The sequence below is a fragment of the Procambarus clarkii genome, chromosome 29 (genome assembly GCF_040958095.1).
Source record: "Procambarus clarkii isolate CNS0578487 chromosome 29, FALCON_Pclarkii_2.0, whole genome shotgun sequence".
Taxonomy (NCBI): domain Eukaryota; kingdom Metazoa; phylum Arthropoda; class Malacostraca; order Decapoda; family Cambaridae; genus Procambarus; species Procambarus clarkii.
Window position 1 is genome coordinate 21,493,056 of NC_091178.1, and position 18,053 is coordinate 21,511,108.

The following is an 18,053-nucleotide window of genomic DNA, read 5'->3' on the forward strand; positions in this document are numbered from 1 at the left end:
GTTCGGTGCTTGCTCCAGTACTTTTTCTCATTCTCATACCGGACATAGAGAACACTAACAACAGTACTGTATCATCCTTCGCAGATGACAAGGATTTTTATGAGAGTAGACAAATAAAGAAAAAACAGCAAACCTCTAAACGCAAGTAAATCAAATCTTTCAATGGCCCACAAAAAATTATGATGTTTTAGGAAAATGGGTTCCAGCTCCTGATCTAAGAAAACGAAGAAAAAGAAACTAAACACAAAACTAAGGAAAATCGCTCTATAGAACAAACAAAACTTTTTAAAAGATCTGGGAGTAATAATGTCCAAAGGCCTTCCATATCATCCTGTCCCCTTAAAAATAACGTCGCTTTTGGCCGTTTACCCGTATGGCCGAAAGTGCACGTAATTTGTAAATGAAAAAAAATGAAAATAATTTTTTTTCAATAACAATAAGTTAAGGGTCCTCTGGTAGGTTAGGTGGGCAGAAAATTCTCATAAAAATCAAAACGTTATGAAAAACGTCAATTAAAAGTTTCCTCTCCTAACCTTACCGAGTAAGCCGGAGGACTCAAACAGAAAACGGGACAGTACATCACTTTTGTGAGTCGATTTCATTTCAAATTACGTCCACTTTTGGCCAAAGCGCGCATACGAGCGAAAAGTGACGTTATTTTTAAGAGGACGGGTTCTTCTTATATATATATATATATATATATATATATATATATATATAAATATATATATATTTATATATATATATATATATATATATATATATATATATATATTTATATATATATATATATATATATATATATATATATATATATATATATATATATATGCAAACAAGCCTGAATGGTCCCCAGGACTATATACAACTGAAAACTCACACCCCAGAAGTGACTCGAACCCATACTCCCACAACTGGTATGTACAGGGACGCCTTAATCCGCTTGACCATCACGACCGGACATAAGGAAGTGATAGCCGAGGCTATATGAACCACTTCCCCGCCGGCACTCGGATGGTAATCTTGGGCATAGCATTTTATCAAATCACCTCATTCTTTGGGGCACACGTGAGGAACACAAATGCAAAAGCAATTTGCATTTGTGTTCCTCACGTGTGCCCCAAAGAATGAGGTGATTTGATAAAATGCTATGCCCAAGATTACCATCCGAGTGCCGGCGGGGAAGTGGTTCATATAGCCTCGGCTATCACTTCCTTATGTCCGGTCGTGATGGTCAAGCGGATTAAGGCGTCCCTGTACATACCAGTTGTGGGAGTATGGGTTCGAGTCACTTCTGGGGTGTGAGTTTTCAGTTATATATATATATATATGTGTGTGTCGTACCTAGTAGCCAGAACGCACTTCTCAGCCTACTATGCATGGCCCGATTTGACTAATAAGCCAAGTTTTCCTGAATTAATATATTTTCTCTAATTTTTTTCTTATGAAATGGTAAAGCTACCCATTTCATTATGTATGAGGTCAATTTTATTTTATTGGAGTTAAAATTAACGTAGATATATGACCGAACCTAACCAACCCTACCTAACCTAACCTAACCGATCTCTATTGGTTAGGTTGGGTTAGGTAGCCGAAAAAGTTAGGTTAGGTTAGGTTAGGTAGGTTAGGTAGTCGAAAAACAATTATTTCATGAAAACTTGGCTTATTAGGCAAATCGGGCCTTGCATAGTAGGCTGAGAAGTGAGTTCTGGCTACTAGGTACGACATATATATATATATATATATATATATATATATATATATATATATATATATATATATATATAGATATAGATATATATATATATATATATATATATATATATATATATATATATATATATATATATATATGTCGTACCTAGTAGCCAGAACTCACTTCTCAGCCTACTATGCAAGGCCCAATTTGCCTAATAAGCCAAGTTTTCATGAATTAATTGTTTTTCGACTACCTAACCTACCTAACCTAACCTAACCTAACTTTTTCCGCTACCTAACCTAACCTAACTTATAAAGATAGGTTAGGTTAGGTTAGGTAGGGTTGGTTAGGTTTGGTCATATATCTACGTTAATTTAAACTCCAATAAAAAAAAATTGACCTCATACATAATGAAATGGTTAGATTTATCATTTCATAAGAAAAAAATTAGAGAAAATATATTAATTCAGGAAAACTTGGCCTATTAGGCAAATCGGGCCTTGCATAGTAGGCCGATAAGTGCGTTCTGGCTATTAGGTACGACATATATATATATATATATATATATATATATATATATATATATATATATATATATATATATATATATATATATATATATATATATATATATATATATATATATATATATATGTGTGTGTTGTACCTAGTAGCCAGAACTCACTTTTTGGCCTACTATGCAAGGCCCGATTTGCCTAATAAGCCAAGTTTTCCTGAATTAATATATTTTCTCTAATTTTTTTCTTATGAAATGATAAAGCTACCAATTTCATTATGTATGAGGTCAATTTTTTTTTATTGGAGTTGTACCTGACATCAGGTACCTGTGTAAAAATGTTGTCAACATACCTGCAGTATATGGCCGGTTTCAAGTTCATGTCGACTAAGACTTTTTGCTCGATGGTACCCATGTAGAAGTTTGCAAACAGGACACCTAGGGGACACCTAGGTACCTGATGTCAGACATCTGCAGGAGCTGAAGGAGGCATTTGAGCAGAGTTCCGTGCTGCGTTTCACTTACGAGATGGAAAAGGATGGGAAGCTGCCCTTTCTAGATGTAACAGTCATGGAAAAGGGCGGAGGTTTCCACACTGCAGTCTACACTAAGGAAAGAAACATAGGAATGTGCCTAAATGCCAACAGCGACTGCCCAGACAGGTACAAGAGGAGTGTTGTTAATGCATATGTCGACCGTGCTCTCAGCCACAGCTCAGAATGGAAGCAAGTCGACGAAGAACTCTGAAGGGTAAGGCAGGTCCTAGTCAATAACGGCTTCTCCAATGGTTTCGTCGAAGACATCATAAGAAGGAAAGTGAAAAGCCATGCAACCTCTGAAGAGACAACTAACACAACACCTATACCCCCTATTAGACTATTTTACAGGAACTTCTTTTCCACAGCTCATAAAACGGAGGAAAGGGTCCTGAAAGATATTGGTAATAGAAACGTTATCCCTACAGACAAAAATCAGAGGATACAACTGACGATTTACTATAAAACCAGAAAAACGGCCAGCCTACTCATGAGAAACTCTCCAGACACAAAACAGAATGCTTCAAAAGAGACTAACGTCGTCTATGCCTTCAAATGCCCACTTGGGGACTGTAAGCTCCAAAAAACCCAGTATATAGGCAAGACAACAACATCTCTTTCTAGGCGTTTAACGATGCATAAGCAACAGGGCTCCATTAAGGAACATATAATCTCTTCCCACAACCAAACCATCGCCAGAGAAATCCTAGTAAACAACACAGAAATCATCGATAGATACAGCGATAGCAGGCGGCTTGACGTTTGCGAGGCACTACACATCAAGAAGTCAACACCAGCAATCAACAGCCAATTATTGCACAACAATATTCTACCCACCTCAAGACTCCGCTCCAATATAGAAGCATCAAGAAATATGGACCAATAGGCTTTCTACAAACACTTCTATTCAATATCCATTGCTTCGTGTTCTGTCTTGTGTTGATGAAATTAATACCCTATTAATACTCTTGTTCTGTCTTGTGTTGATGAAATTAATACCCTATTAATACCACACTTTGTTCTGTCTTGTGTTAATGCCACATCACCCCATCCACCTCACTCAAATGTAGATATAAAATCGGAGATACGTAAGTTCTATTCAGTTGTGTATTTGTGAACTAAAGTCTTTGAAAATGTAATAAGTTTTACGAAACGCGCCCGTGTCGCGTCAGACTGGAAATAAAAATGAATTTTGGAGAATTGATTTTTGATTTACCTCCAACAGTGAAGCGTAATGTACGAAAGATTGAGAAAATTCCTGTTAGAATTATTAATCTTACTTTTTCGGTCATATTTAATAATATATATATATATATATATATATATATATATATATATATATATATATATATATATATATGTATATATATATATATATATATATATATATATATATATATATATATATATATATATATATATATATATATATATATATATTGTATACTTCACTCTCGTGTTTAGGAGAGTTGTGCCTTAAGCATAGACACTGTGTCTTCCCATATTAACAGGGACTAGATGAAATTAACGTCTAAAATGACCCCTCACTTGCTCTAGTGCTCTTGGGAGGTGGTGATCTTTGGTGTATTTAAATACTCCGAAATTACCATCTCTTTTAAGGGTCTGAGCGGGTGGTGGAGCGGGTTAAGGCGTACCTGTTATGCCAGTTGCTGGAAGGCTTCTGTGCTGGCTAGGGTTCGAGTCTCCTGGTGGGAAAGTGTTCTAAAGTTGTATATATATATATATATATATATATATATATATATATATATATATATATATATATATATATATATATATATATAAATCTTAAGTCACGAAGATATATATATATATATATATATATATATATATATATATATATATATATATATATATATATATATATTGTGACGATAATCTCCTTCAAGAGATTGAGCCTGCTCTTCCCTCCAAAGTTCGTCGATACATACATCTATATAAAACTAATATGGAAGAAATATCCAACAACGACAACAACATCTCCAAGGTTTGCCAGAGAGCAAAACGTATGCAGCCAGGAACACCTGCTCCACCTCGAACCACCAAACTACCTGTCTTGTCGCCTGCTCCTCGCTGATTGGCTGCGGGTCCAGCTGCAACTGCACTCCACCCACCATACTACTTGATGTCTGGGGCCGCCACGACCTCAGTCCTCAGAATATCCCGTGCTTTCGACAAGTTAACACGTCTCGTTGGTAGACTAAGCCCCAGGCTTACGTGTACTAAGAGAAGTGATAGCTTGAAGCCAATATTCCTGCACCTATTTACTTTGTTTGCCATACACTTGTTATTTGCTCACTTGTCTTAACGTAACTTTTCATTTTGCCATTTGATTATTCTTATTATTTTGATTGATTTTATTATACAAATTTGTATGTCCATTTTATTCATGTTTTGCTTTCTTTAACGTAATTAAAATTTCATTGTTAAAATTTACTTGTGTTTTGTGTGCCTTCTCCTTACCTTACCACAGACGAAGTTCCAGAATTTCTATTTTTTTTTCTATATGTGACGAGGCCATACCCCTAGCTTTTGAACAGCGGAACACCAACGCGTTACCGCCACATATTATATGGGGGCCTGTCCGGGAGCTTCACTCAGGTACTGGTGCCAAGTAGTAATTTATGGTAAGCGTATTTAACTTTGTTAACGTAGCTTTTACTATTTTTCATATTCAATTTCATTTTTTATTTGGTGCGGTGTATTGTGCATTACGAGAGTAGCATATGGTGAGGTAGATAACTTTGGATTACGTGGTGACTGTAGGCCTCAGTCATACTCTTAATTGGTCATCTCTCCCTCCGTGTTATTACTCGTGTTTACCATCTTTGTCCCTTGGATATTTCTCATTTTTGACAGATCATCATATTGGTACCCTGGTACTGTGGTCTGCCCCAGGTCAAGTGCACCTAATCTTCTGCAATCTGACAGTAGGAGGACAAAGAGGGCCATAGTTCCTCTAGCTCGAACTTTAGTTGCTGAATTGGGGCCTCAGCAGCAGTTCTCGTCACCAGTTGACACCTCGCACCCCTACACGTCAGTCAGAGATGATGATACATACAACGGTAGGGAATTAGCTTACTTTTTCAGAGCACAAAAGTTTGCTAATTCTGTAAGTATCATATTAATTTCGGTAGGAAAAACTTGCTTCATGTCCTATAGAGACTCGGCAAGGTATGCCTACATCCTTGGACTACCAATTTTACTTTTGAGGCAATTAACTGTTTCATTTGTTTTCGAAACTGTTTCATTTGTTAGTAGGACTTTCTTGCCCTTATCCTCTTACATGAGTACCGGGTACAAGATTTCCTGCGCCCTTGATTTAAATTAATCATTTAACATCTTGTACTTAACTTTAATTGTTAAAGATACCACAGGATAGGTACCAGTTGCCACGTTGACCTGTTTCTGACATTCACTATAACTGTATATTCGTGAATATTTATTTGCTAATTTCACCATGTTTCGTCTCCAAGCTTTCCGTGCAAATCCAGCAGGTGAAATAGGGACTTTAAGTCGTGCCAAGAGGACTGAATTACAAACTCTTGCACATGAGTATCAACTAGAAGTTCCCTACCAAGCCAACAAAAATGACCTACACAACTTGTTGCTGGATCACTACTTAGAGCAAGGTAAGATAGACTCTGAAACTCATGAAACTTACTATATTGCAGATAAAACTGATTTGGCTACGATGAAACTCAAACTAGAGCTGGCCAAGATTGAACGTGAGCAGCAAAGAGAAGCAGCTGCCATAAGAAGGGAAGAACAAGAACGTGAAGCTGCCTTGAGGAAAGAAGATCAAGAACGTGAAATCGCCCTCAAGGAACGTGAGTTTGCAATGCTCCGTGAGCGGGAACGAGTACAGCTTGAAACCAAACAACACGAGTTGGAGATGCAACGAGAACATGACAAGCAACAAGCGACTCTGGCTCTAGAGTGTCGTCAACGAGAATTCGCGTTGGAAACTTCACACTTCACTCAACGCCAGCAAGCTACTGCCAATCTTCCCGTCAGTTTTAATATATCACATGCAAGTAAGTTAATGCCATCCTTTGTAGAAGCAGAAGTTGATGTGTTTTTCACCACCTTTGAAACCCTTGCTAATCAACTCAGTTGGCCTGTCGACCAATGGGCCACACTTCTCAGAGTCCATCTTACAGGTAGAGCTGCAGTCACACTCAGTACTTTGGCGTCTGAGAATGACATCCAGACTCTGAAACAAGCAGTGTTGGACGCCTACCTCCTCTCTACAGAAAGTTATCGAAGGAAATTCCGTGACCACCTGAAGGCAAGTACCACTACCTTCCTCGAGTTTGCTAACACAAAACGGAGGTATTTCATGAAATTGCTGGAAGCAGCACATGTCTCTACTTTTACAGAACTCGTCAACCTGATGCTAGTTGAAGAATTCTTGAGGCGTGTGCCGCCTCCTGTCCGTCTCTACTTAGCAGATAAAGAAGAAACCGACTACCTGAAGTGTGCTAAGTCGGCTGACACTTACAGCCTCATCCACCGGCTGACACCCGAACCATCCTCCAGTACGAAGTCGTGGTACAGTTACGAGAAAGTGAGCACCGATCAAGCTGGCTCGCAATTGTACTGCAAGTATTGTAGACTCTATGGACATACCATAGACAAGTGTGGTAAGTCTCAATACAAGGGAACCACTGACCCACAGAAACCCAAACCAACTCCTCCTAAGTCCGGTAAGCCTGTGATGAATGTTGGTGTTAATGTTAATGATCTTTCTCTTTTCAGTAACCACCTGTATACTGGAACTGTCTCTGCCAACGGTTCAAATCCGGAGGGACGTTTCAAATTGAAGATCTTGAGGGACACAGCGGCTCTTCAATCGATCATCTTGAAGTCGGCTGTGCCCAACATCGTCTACACCGGAGAAACTGTCTTCATCACTGACCTCACTGCTACCACTCCATACCCTCTCGCCAGAGTCCACCTGGATTGTCCCTACGTGAACGGAGAAGTCAAAGTCGCCGTCAGGGAAAAGCCTTTTCCCATGCCTGGAGTGCAACTTCTCCTAGGCAACGACTTGGCAGAAGACCTGCAACCGACCAACCTGATCGTCATGGACAAACCCCAGGTGTGTAACTCTGTGCCAATTAATCCTATTCTAGCGTATGTTCCAGCAGAGGTTCAAGAGAGTGATGAAGTTTCTCCTCCGGTTCTCGTGACCACCCGTGCACAAGCCGCACGTCCACAGCCAGCTGACTCTACTGCTACCGCTGTCCCTCAAGACCCTCAGAAACTACCCCCGAATCTGACCAAGTTGGAGTTCCGTAAGTTGCAGAGGGAAGATCTTACTTTAACACCATTGTTTTTCCAGGCTGAGACTCAACCCGACAGTATTCCTGGGTTCTTCCTAGAGAACGACTTGCTCTACCGCAGATATAGACCCAGTAAACTGAAGGAGGAGGACGATTGGGCCAACATCGAACAACTTGTGATTCCTACCAGCCTGCGGCCCACTATTCTACACCTGGCCCACGGAGCACTCTCCCACTACGGCTTCAACAAGACTTACCATGGAATTCGTCAAGACTACTACTGGCCAGGTATGGTAAATAACGTCAAACAGTACGTAAAACAGTGTCATACATGTCAGATGGCAGGCAAACCGAACATCTCCATTCCCAGAGCACCACTGATTCCCATACAGGTGCCTGCGGAACCTTTCCACAGGCTCATAATAGACTGTGTTGGTCCTTTACCTCGGACCAGTTCAGGTAACGCCTACATCCTAACCATCCTGTGTCCTACCACCAGATTTCCCATAGCAGTTTCAGTGAAGAACATCACGGCTGCTACGGTTGTAAAACATCTATTGAAGATCTTCACTCAATACGGATTTCCCAGGGAGATTCAGAGCGACTGTGGTACCAACTTCACCAGTGATCTCTTCAAAAGGACACTGGAGGAGTTCAACATCAAACAGGTATTGTCCAGCCCTATCATCCTGCTTCACAGGGTTCTTTTGAACGTAGTCATCAGACTATCAAAGCACTCTTGAAAAAGTTTTGTAGTGAAACCTCTAAGGATTGGGATAAGCAAATCGACCTTATAATGTGTATTTACAGAAGTCTTCCCAATGAGTCCCTAGGAGTATCTCCTTATGAGATGCTCTACGGCCGTAAGTGCCGTACTCCCCTTAAGGCTTTCAAAGACTCTCTCCGAGATGCCACCTTCAGTGAGCATCAGAATGTGCCCCAGTTTCTTCAAAACCTTCAACACATTCTAGAGAGAGTCCACCGCTTTGCGCATGATAATCTATTGAAAGCCCAGGAGAGGATGATGACTCATTACGACCAGACCAGCAAAGTAAGAAAATTTAAGCCAGGAGACTTCATTGTAGCATACTTCCCTATCCCAGGTTCACCTTTACAAAACAGGTTTTCAGGACCCTACCGCGTCAAAGAGTGCAGAAATAACAACAACTACGTTATAGAGACTCCAGATAGGCGGCGGAAGACCCAGCTGTGCCACGTCAACCTCCTGAAGCAATATAATGGTACTCCTCCCACTGTCCTAATTAATTATTCCACCTTCACAGAACCCTACATCCACAGTGAGACCTTCCCAGCTTCTCCTCCCGAAAGCACTGACAAGGAGTCAGCGCTTTCTAATTCCGAAATCCTTAATGATCTTCCCAAATACTTTCAGGATAATCCTAGTGCACCTCTTGTCAAGATCTTCAGAGAGCATCAGGAGTTGTTCTGAGATGACCCCCAAGAGTGTAATGTTACCCAGCACGACATCCAACTGCTCCCCGACACCCGGCCGATTCGTCAACCCTTCTACCGAATCAGCCCGAGCAAGAAGGAAGTCATGCGTGCTGAGGTGCAGTACCTCTTGGATCATGGACTGGCTACACCTTGTGAGTCCCCCTGGGCCTCACCTTGTATCTTGGTGCCCAAACCCCAAGGTAAGGTGCGGTTATGTACTGACTAACGAAAACTCAACGTAACTGTCAAGAATGCTTACCCCCTTGCCTAGGATAGATGACATCCTTGACGCCATTGGTAGTGCCCAGTACTTGTCCCAAGTGGACTTGCTTAAGGGGTACTATCAAGTGTGTCTAACGGAGCGCGCTAAAGAGATATCTGCCTTCATCACTCCTTTTGGACTTTTCAGATATGAACGCCTTCCTTTCGGACTATGTAATGCCCCGGCCACCTTTCAGAGAGCTGTCAACCGTGTCATCCAGGGTTTGGATAACACATACGCCTACCTGGACGATATCGTCGTAGCATCCAACACCTGGAGTGAACATCTGCTCCAGCTGCGACGTCTGTTCTCCAAGCTCCTGACAGCCGGCCTCACCATCAACCTGGGCAAGTCCACCTTCGCGAAAGGTAAAGTGCGTTATCTGGGTCATGTTATTGGGAGAGCCAGCCTAGCTCCGTTAAACTCACACACTCAAGCCATCCAACAGTATCCACAGCCTACCACCAGGAAGCAGCTCCTGCGCTTCCTTGGTCTTGCCTCCTACTACCGTAGGTTTGTGAGGAATTTCAGTACAGTCGCCACACCTCTAATTCTATTAACCAGTCCCAAGCAACGGTATAATTGGACCATGCAGCAAACCGTTGCTTTCGAACAACTCAAATTCCTCCTCTGTTCTAATCCCATTCTCGCCTCACCAGATATCACCAAGCCTTTCGTCCTTCATGTCGACGCCAGTGGTACCGGCGTTGGTGGTGTCCTGATGCAACAACGAGGCGAGGAGGTTCTACCTGTCAGCTACTACAGCTACAAATTGAAACCACACCAGAGGAACTACAGCACTATTGAAAATGAGCTACTATCCATCGTCCTGAACCTCCAACACTTCGCTCCGTACCTACAAGGCGCCAGGTCTACAACCATCTTCTCAGACCACAACCCTCTCCGCTTCCTACATCAAGCCCAATTCACTAACCAGCGTCTTCTACGATGGGCTTTGTATTTACAAGATTTCAACCTGGAGATCCGCTATATCAAGGGTTCTGACAACACCATAGCCGATGCCCTCTCCAGAGTTTATGAAGTAGAAGCGACTCCATCTATTACTCCACTACATAACGACGTACTTCTTCCAGAACCGCAGGCTTCGGGGGAGAGTTGTGACGATAATCTCCTTCAAGAGATTGAGCCTGCTCTTCCCTCCAAAGTTCGTCGATACATACATCTATATAAAACTAATATTGAAGAAATATCCAACAACAACAACAACATCTCCAAGGTTTGCCAGAGAGCAAAACGTATGCAGCCAGGAACACCTGCTCCACCTCGAACCACCAAACTACCTGTCTTGTCGCCTGCTCCTCACTGATTGGCTGCGGGTCCAGCTGCAACTGCACTCCACCCACCATACTACTTGATGTCTGGGGCCGCCACGACCTCAGTCCTCAGAATATCCCGTGCTTTCGACAAGTTAACACGTCTCATTGGTAGACTAAGCCCTAGGCTTACGTGTACTAAGAGAAGTGATAGCTTGAAGCCAATATTCCTGCACCTATTTACTTTGTTTGCCATACACTTGTTATTTGCTCACTTGTCTTAACGTAACTTTTCATTTTGCCATTTGATTATTCTTATTATTTTGATTGATTTTATTATACAAATTTGTATGTCCATTTTATTCATGTTTTGCTTTCTTTAACGTAATTAAAATTTCATTGTTAAAATTTACTTGTGTTTTGTGTGCCTTCTCCTTACCTTACCACAGACGAAGTTCCAGAATTTCTATTTTTTTTTCTATATGTGACGAGGCCATACCCCTAGCTTTTGAACAGCCAAACACCAACGCGTTACCGTCACAATATATATATATATATGGCACAACTCTCCTAAACACGAGAGTTAAGTATACAACTTTAGAACACTTTCCCACCAGGAGACTCGAACCCTAGCCAGCACAGAAGCCTTCCAGCAACTGGCATAACAGGTACGCCTTAACCAGCTCCACCACCCGCTCAGACCCTTAAAAGAGATGGTAATTTTGGAGTATTTAAATACCCCAAAGATCAACACCTCCCAAGAGCACCAGAGCAAGTGAGGGGTCATTTATACGTTACTTTCATCAAGTCCCTGTTAATATGGGAAGACACAGTGTCTCTGCTTAAGGCACAACTCTCCTAAACACTCAAGGCGGGTTAAGGCATACCTGTTATGCCAGTTGCTGGAAGGCTTCTGTGCTGGCTAGGGTTCGAGTCTCCTGGTGGGAAAGTGTTCTAAAGTTGTATACTTAACTCTCGTGTTTAGGAGAGTTGTGTCTTAAGCAGAGACACTGTGTCTTCCCATATTAACAGGGACTTGATGAAATTAACGTATAAATGACCCCTCACTTGCTCTGGTGCTCTTGGGAGGTGTTGATCTTTGGGGTATTTAAATACTCCGAAATTACCATCTCTTTTAAGGGTCTGAGCGGGTTAAGGCGTACCTGTTATGCCAGTTGCTGGAAGGCTTCTGTGCTGGCTAGGGTTCGAGTCTCCTGGTGGGAAAATGTTCTTAAGTTGTATACTTAACTCTCGTGTTTAGGAGAGTTGTGCCTTAAGCAGAGACACTGTGTCTTCCCATATTAACAGGGACTTGATGAAATTAATGTATAAATGACCCCTCACTTGCTCTGGTGCTCTTGGGAGGTGTTGATCTTTGGGGTATTTAAATACTCCGAAATTACCATCTCTTTTAAGGGTCTGAGCGGGTGGTGGAGCGGGTTAAGGCGTACCTGTTATGCCAGTTGCTGGAAGGCTTCTGTGCTGGCTAGGGTTCGAGTCTCCTGGTGGGAAAGTGTTCTAAAGTTGTATACTTAACTCTCGTGTTTAGGAGAGTTGTGCCTTAAGCAGAGACACTGTGTCTTCCCATATTAACAGGGACTAGATGAAATTAACGTATAAATGACCCCTCACTTGCTCTGGTGCTCTTGGGAGGTGTTGATCTTTGGGGTATTTAAATACTCCGAAATTACCATCTCTTTTAAGGGTCTGAGCGGGTGGTGGAGCGGGTTAAGGCGTACCTGTTATGCCAGTTGCTGGAAGGCTTCTGTGCTGGCTAGGGTTCGAGTCTCCAGGTGGGAAAGTGTTCTAAAGTTATATATATATATATATATATATATATATATATATATATATATATATATATATATATATATATATATATATATATATATATGTCGTACTTAGTAGCCAGAACTCACTTTTTGGCCTACTATTCAAGGCCCGATTTGCCTAATAAGCCAAGTTTTCATGAATTAATTGTTTTTCGACTACCTAACCTACCTAACCTAACCTAACCTAACTTTTTCGGCTACCTAACCAAACCTAACCTATAAAGATAGGTTAGGTTAGGTTAGGTAGGGTTGGATAGGTTCGGTCATATATCTACGTTAATTTTAACTCTAATAAAAAAAGTTGACCTCATACATAATGAAATGGGTAGCTTTATCATTTCATAAGAAAAAAATTAGAAAAAATATATTAATTCAGGAAAACTTGGCTTATTAGGCAAATCGGGCCTTGAATAGTAGGCCAAAAAGTGAGTTCTGGCTACTAGGTACGACATATATATATATATATAACTATATATATATATATATATATAACTATATATATATATATATATATATATATATATATATATATATATATATATATATATATATATATATATATATATATATATATATATATATTAGTATATTTTGGTAGCAGTCTTTCCTGTAGACATATATTATTAAATATGACCGAAAAAGTAAGATTAACAATTCTAACACGAATTTTCTCGATCTTTCGTACATTTCTTTTCACTGTTGGTGGTAATTCAAAAATCAATTCTCCAAAATTTATTTTTATTTCTAGTCTGACGCGACACTTGAGAGCGTTTCGTAAAACTTATTACATTTTCAAAGACTTTAGTTTACACACACACTCACAACTTTAACTGAATAGAGCTTAAACATCTTCGAGTTTGTTATACCTACATTTGGGTGAAGTGACATGTAACAATAATTTTGGATGAGGTAAAAATAAACTTTTAACACAAAATAGTCTAATAGGGGGTATAGGTGTTGTGTTAGTTGTCTCTTCTTGAAGAGACAACTAACTCAACCAACCCACAACCACACAACACCTATACCCCCTATTAGACTATTTTACAGGAACTTCTTTTCCACAGCCCATAAAACGGAGGAAAGGGTCCTGAAAGATATTGTTAGTAGAAACGTTATCCCAACAGACAAAAATCAGAAGATACAACTGACAATTTACTATAAAACCAAAAAAACGACCAGCCTACTCGTGAGAAACTCTCCAGACACAAAACAGAATGCTTTAAAAGAGACCAACGTCGTCTATACCTTCAAATGCCCTCTTGGGGACTGTAAGCCAAAAAAACTCAGTATATAGGCAAGACAACAACATCTCTTTCCAGGCATTTAACGATGCATAAGCAACAGGGCTCCATTAAGGAACATATAGTCTCTTCCCACAACCAAACCATCACCAGAGAAATCTTAGCAAACAACACAGAAATCATCGATAGATACAGCGATAGCAGGCGGCTTGACGTCTGCGAGGCACTACACACCAAGAAGTCAACACCAGCAATCAACAGCCAATTAATGCACAACTATATTCTACCCACTTCAAGACTCCGCTCCAATATAGAAGCATCAAGAAATATGGGCCAATAAAAATAGGCTACAGCAGTTACCTACCTTTAATACCTGTTTGTATTACATTGTTTCGTATTCTGTCTTGTGTTAAAAGTTTATTTTCACCTCATCCAAAACTATTGTAACATGTCACTTCACCCAAATGTAGGTATAAAAAACTCGAAGATGTTTAAGCTCTATTCAGTTAAAGTTGTGAGTGTGTGTGTAAACTAAAGTCTTTGAAAATGTAATAAGTTTTACGAAACGCGCTCAAGTGTCGCGTCAGACTAGAAATAAAAATGAATTTTGGAAAATTGATTTTTGAATTACCATCAACAGTGAAAAGAAACGTAAGAAAGATCGAGAAAATTCGTGTTAGAATTATTAATCTTACTTTTTCGGTCTTATTTAATAATATATATATATATATATATATATATATATATATATATATATATATATATATATATATATATATATATATATATATATATATACATATATATATATATATATATATATATATATATATATATATATATATATATATATATATATTTATTTATATGTATATATTTATAAATATATATATATATATATATATATATATATATTTATAAATATATATATGTCGTACCTAGTAGCCAGAACGCACTTCTCAGCCTACTATGCAAGGCCCGATTTGCCTAATAAGCCAAGTTTTCATGAATTAATGTTTTTTCGACTACCTAACCTAACCTAACCTTTTTCGGCTACCTAACCTAATCTAACCTATAAAGATAGGTTAGGTTAGGTTAGGTAGGGTTGGTTAGGTTCAGTCATATATCTACGTTAATTTTAACTCCAATAAAAAAAAATTGACCTCATACATCATGAAATGGGTAACTTTATCATTTCATAAGAAAAAAAAATTGAGAAAATATATTAATTCAGGAAAACTTGGCTTATTAGGCAAATCGGGCCGTGCATAGTAGACTGTGAAGTGCGTTCTGGCTACTAGGTACGACATATATGTATATATATATATATATATATATATATATATATATATATATATATATATATATATATATATATATATGTATATATATATATATATATATATATATATATATATATATATATATATATATATATATATAAATATATATATATATATATATATATATATATATATATATATATATATATATATATATATATATATATGTATATATATGTATATATCCAGCTGGTATATTAAGAACTTTCCCCTTTTGATAATTCACTCATAAAATTTTTTATTTTCGACACAAAGACCCAGTCTATTCACTATCATTTCCAGAACAAATCCACATTGTTCGAAATTTCATGTAACTTCTCTTGTATATGGATTACTCTCTCTAGCCCACTTCAAGCAAATAGAAGATTTTTAACTGCATTGATGATTTTCAGATGTCCGTTAAATCTGGCGGTGAATGACCATAGAGTCTCGTTAAATTGTACGATTTTTTTCACCATCATAATTCTAATTGATTACCATTTTATATTCGATTTGATTACCATTAACACTCGATTAACACTCGAGATATAAGCAATTACCGTTCATTTAGTACAATTCAATTCACCTTTCTCCCAGTTCAATAGCTCGCTGAGACATCAGCTCTCTAACTCCCGGTACCAGGCATACAGTTCTCACACGGACACACATCACACTGTATTTAAAGCGTATCTCAGTGTCTTGCGATTTTTCTGGTGCAATAAATGAATAACACGATTAGTAAAAAAATAGCCCAGCATACCCACTGGCCGCGTCACAAAGAGCACAAAGCATCATGGGCAGGTATACAAATAGGAAGGACTCAAGGGCAGGAGCATGAGAGCAAGGACACATTGGCAAGTAAACAAATAACGGGACCCCATGGGCAGGTAAACAAATAACGAGACCTCATTGGCAGGTATATAAATAGTAGCGACTAGTGTGCAAAATTGCATGTAGTGTTAGCTCAGTAAGCCTTTACCCCACGCCAGAGCTCATGCGGACTATTCATGAGAACTGCTTGGGCACCAGATCGGTGTCTCCAGAATTCCTGATGGACTCAGTAGGGTCCCAGGCTGAATAGCTTTTAGGACGTCTTGGCATAGGGGTATGGCGCACGGCTGGTGTCTACTAGGTCGGTGGGTAAATCCCGCTTTGCTTCAAATAATTTTCGCATTATTATTGTTATTATCATTATTTTGTCATTACTATTAATATAATGAAATTTATTTGTAATGATTGTTTACGTAGGAGAGAGAGATAGATAGATAGATAGATAGATAGATAGATAGATAGATAGATAGATAGATAGAGAGAGAGAGAGAGAGTGAGAGAGAGAGAGAGAGAGAGAGAGAGAGAGAGAGAGAGAGAGAGAGAGAGAGAGAGAGAGAGAGAGAGAGAGAGAGAGAGAGAGAGAGAGAGAGAGAGAGAGAGACCCTTATCCTTGTTCAGAGTACACTCATTAAATAAATGAGTCTCTAGGAGCAGGCTTTTGCTTGCAGTTTTACTGGGTAAGTCATTTTACAGCCGTTATGAACCCTAGTCCTAGTTTAAAAATAAATAGAGGAGCAGGGAGACAAGGAAAAGTTTATAGATGCTAGCATATATTATAGTTTACCATTTCCTCCCTCTCTCTCTTTGATATGTACACATAGAGGACTGACCTGCCGTGGAGGCCACAGTAGAGGCCACTGGAGAGGCAGTCTGCAGCAGGACACCCGGGGTAACTGCCCTGGCCGAGGACGCCGCCGCCCAGGTCCACCAGCTGCTGGAACAACACACACCAGTTTGTAGACGAGAGTTCTCCACCCCCACGGCCAGGCTCCAGCCCAACTCCCTCCTTCCTTAAAATCATTTGATATAATATATCTCTAAAAGAGAATGTGTGTGTGATGTTCCACGGCAGATGTCTGGTGCTAACCTCAGCCATCTCTTCTGAATACTCATTGATGGTAGGTGCACGACTATCATGGGGTGGTAGAGGTTGGCCCCAAGATCCCCCTTTAATATGATCGATTCCCTGCAACTCCCAGTGACTCGTATGGAGTCAAATAGGGGTTTTGGGTTTCTACATAGTTCTCCAACATAACCACAACGTTGTGACAAGGTTGTATCAAAATAAACAAAACGATGTGCTTATATTTTGTACTGGGTGAATTTATTCCATGTTCCCAGAGAGAGAGAGAGAGACATGAGGTGGGGAAGGGGTAAAATGGGAAAAGGAAGAAAGGGGGAATAGGTAGGAGACAGTTGACAGGGATAAGAAAGATAAGGAAGAAGAGAGTAAAGAGGGAGATAAGTGGTTAGGGGGGAAGATAGGGTAAATATGAGATGAGGGAGGCTTTGGGTAAGAGAGCCGGGAGGCATTAAGGGAAGATATGAAAGACAAGGAAAAAGAAGAAGGGAATGGGTAAAGGAGAGTAGAGAGGGAGAATGGGAGGAGGCAAAGGAAGGATGGGGAAGAAAGGGACAGACGGAAGATGCTGAAGATTTGGCGAGGAGGGAGAGACTCTGTCATTCCCCGATACTCCATCTAGTGCTAAATATATGAATGCAATTGAACTTTCATTCACACACACACCAAATTGACAAAGAGGAATTCCTGAAAC

At 39.6% G+C, this 18,053-nt stretch overlaps 1 protein-coding gene across 1 annotated transcript in view; it reads right to left on the minus strand.

Moving 5' to 3' along the window:
- LOC123751855 (putative neural-cadherin 2) overlaps positions 1–18,053 on the minus strand; it is a 157,245-nt gene that overhangs the window by 14,302 nt on the left and 124,890 nt on the right. The window contains exon 13 of the mRNA XM_069333074.1: positions 17,109–17,209. Within this exon, the coding sequence (XP_069189175.1) occupies positions 17,109–17,209 (101 nt within the window). The remainder of the gene's footprint in view (positions 1–17,108; positions 17,210–18,053) is intronic.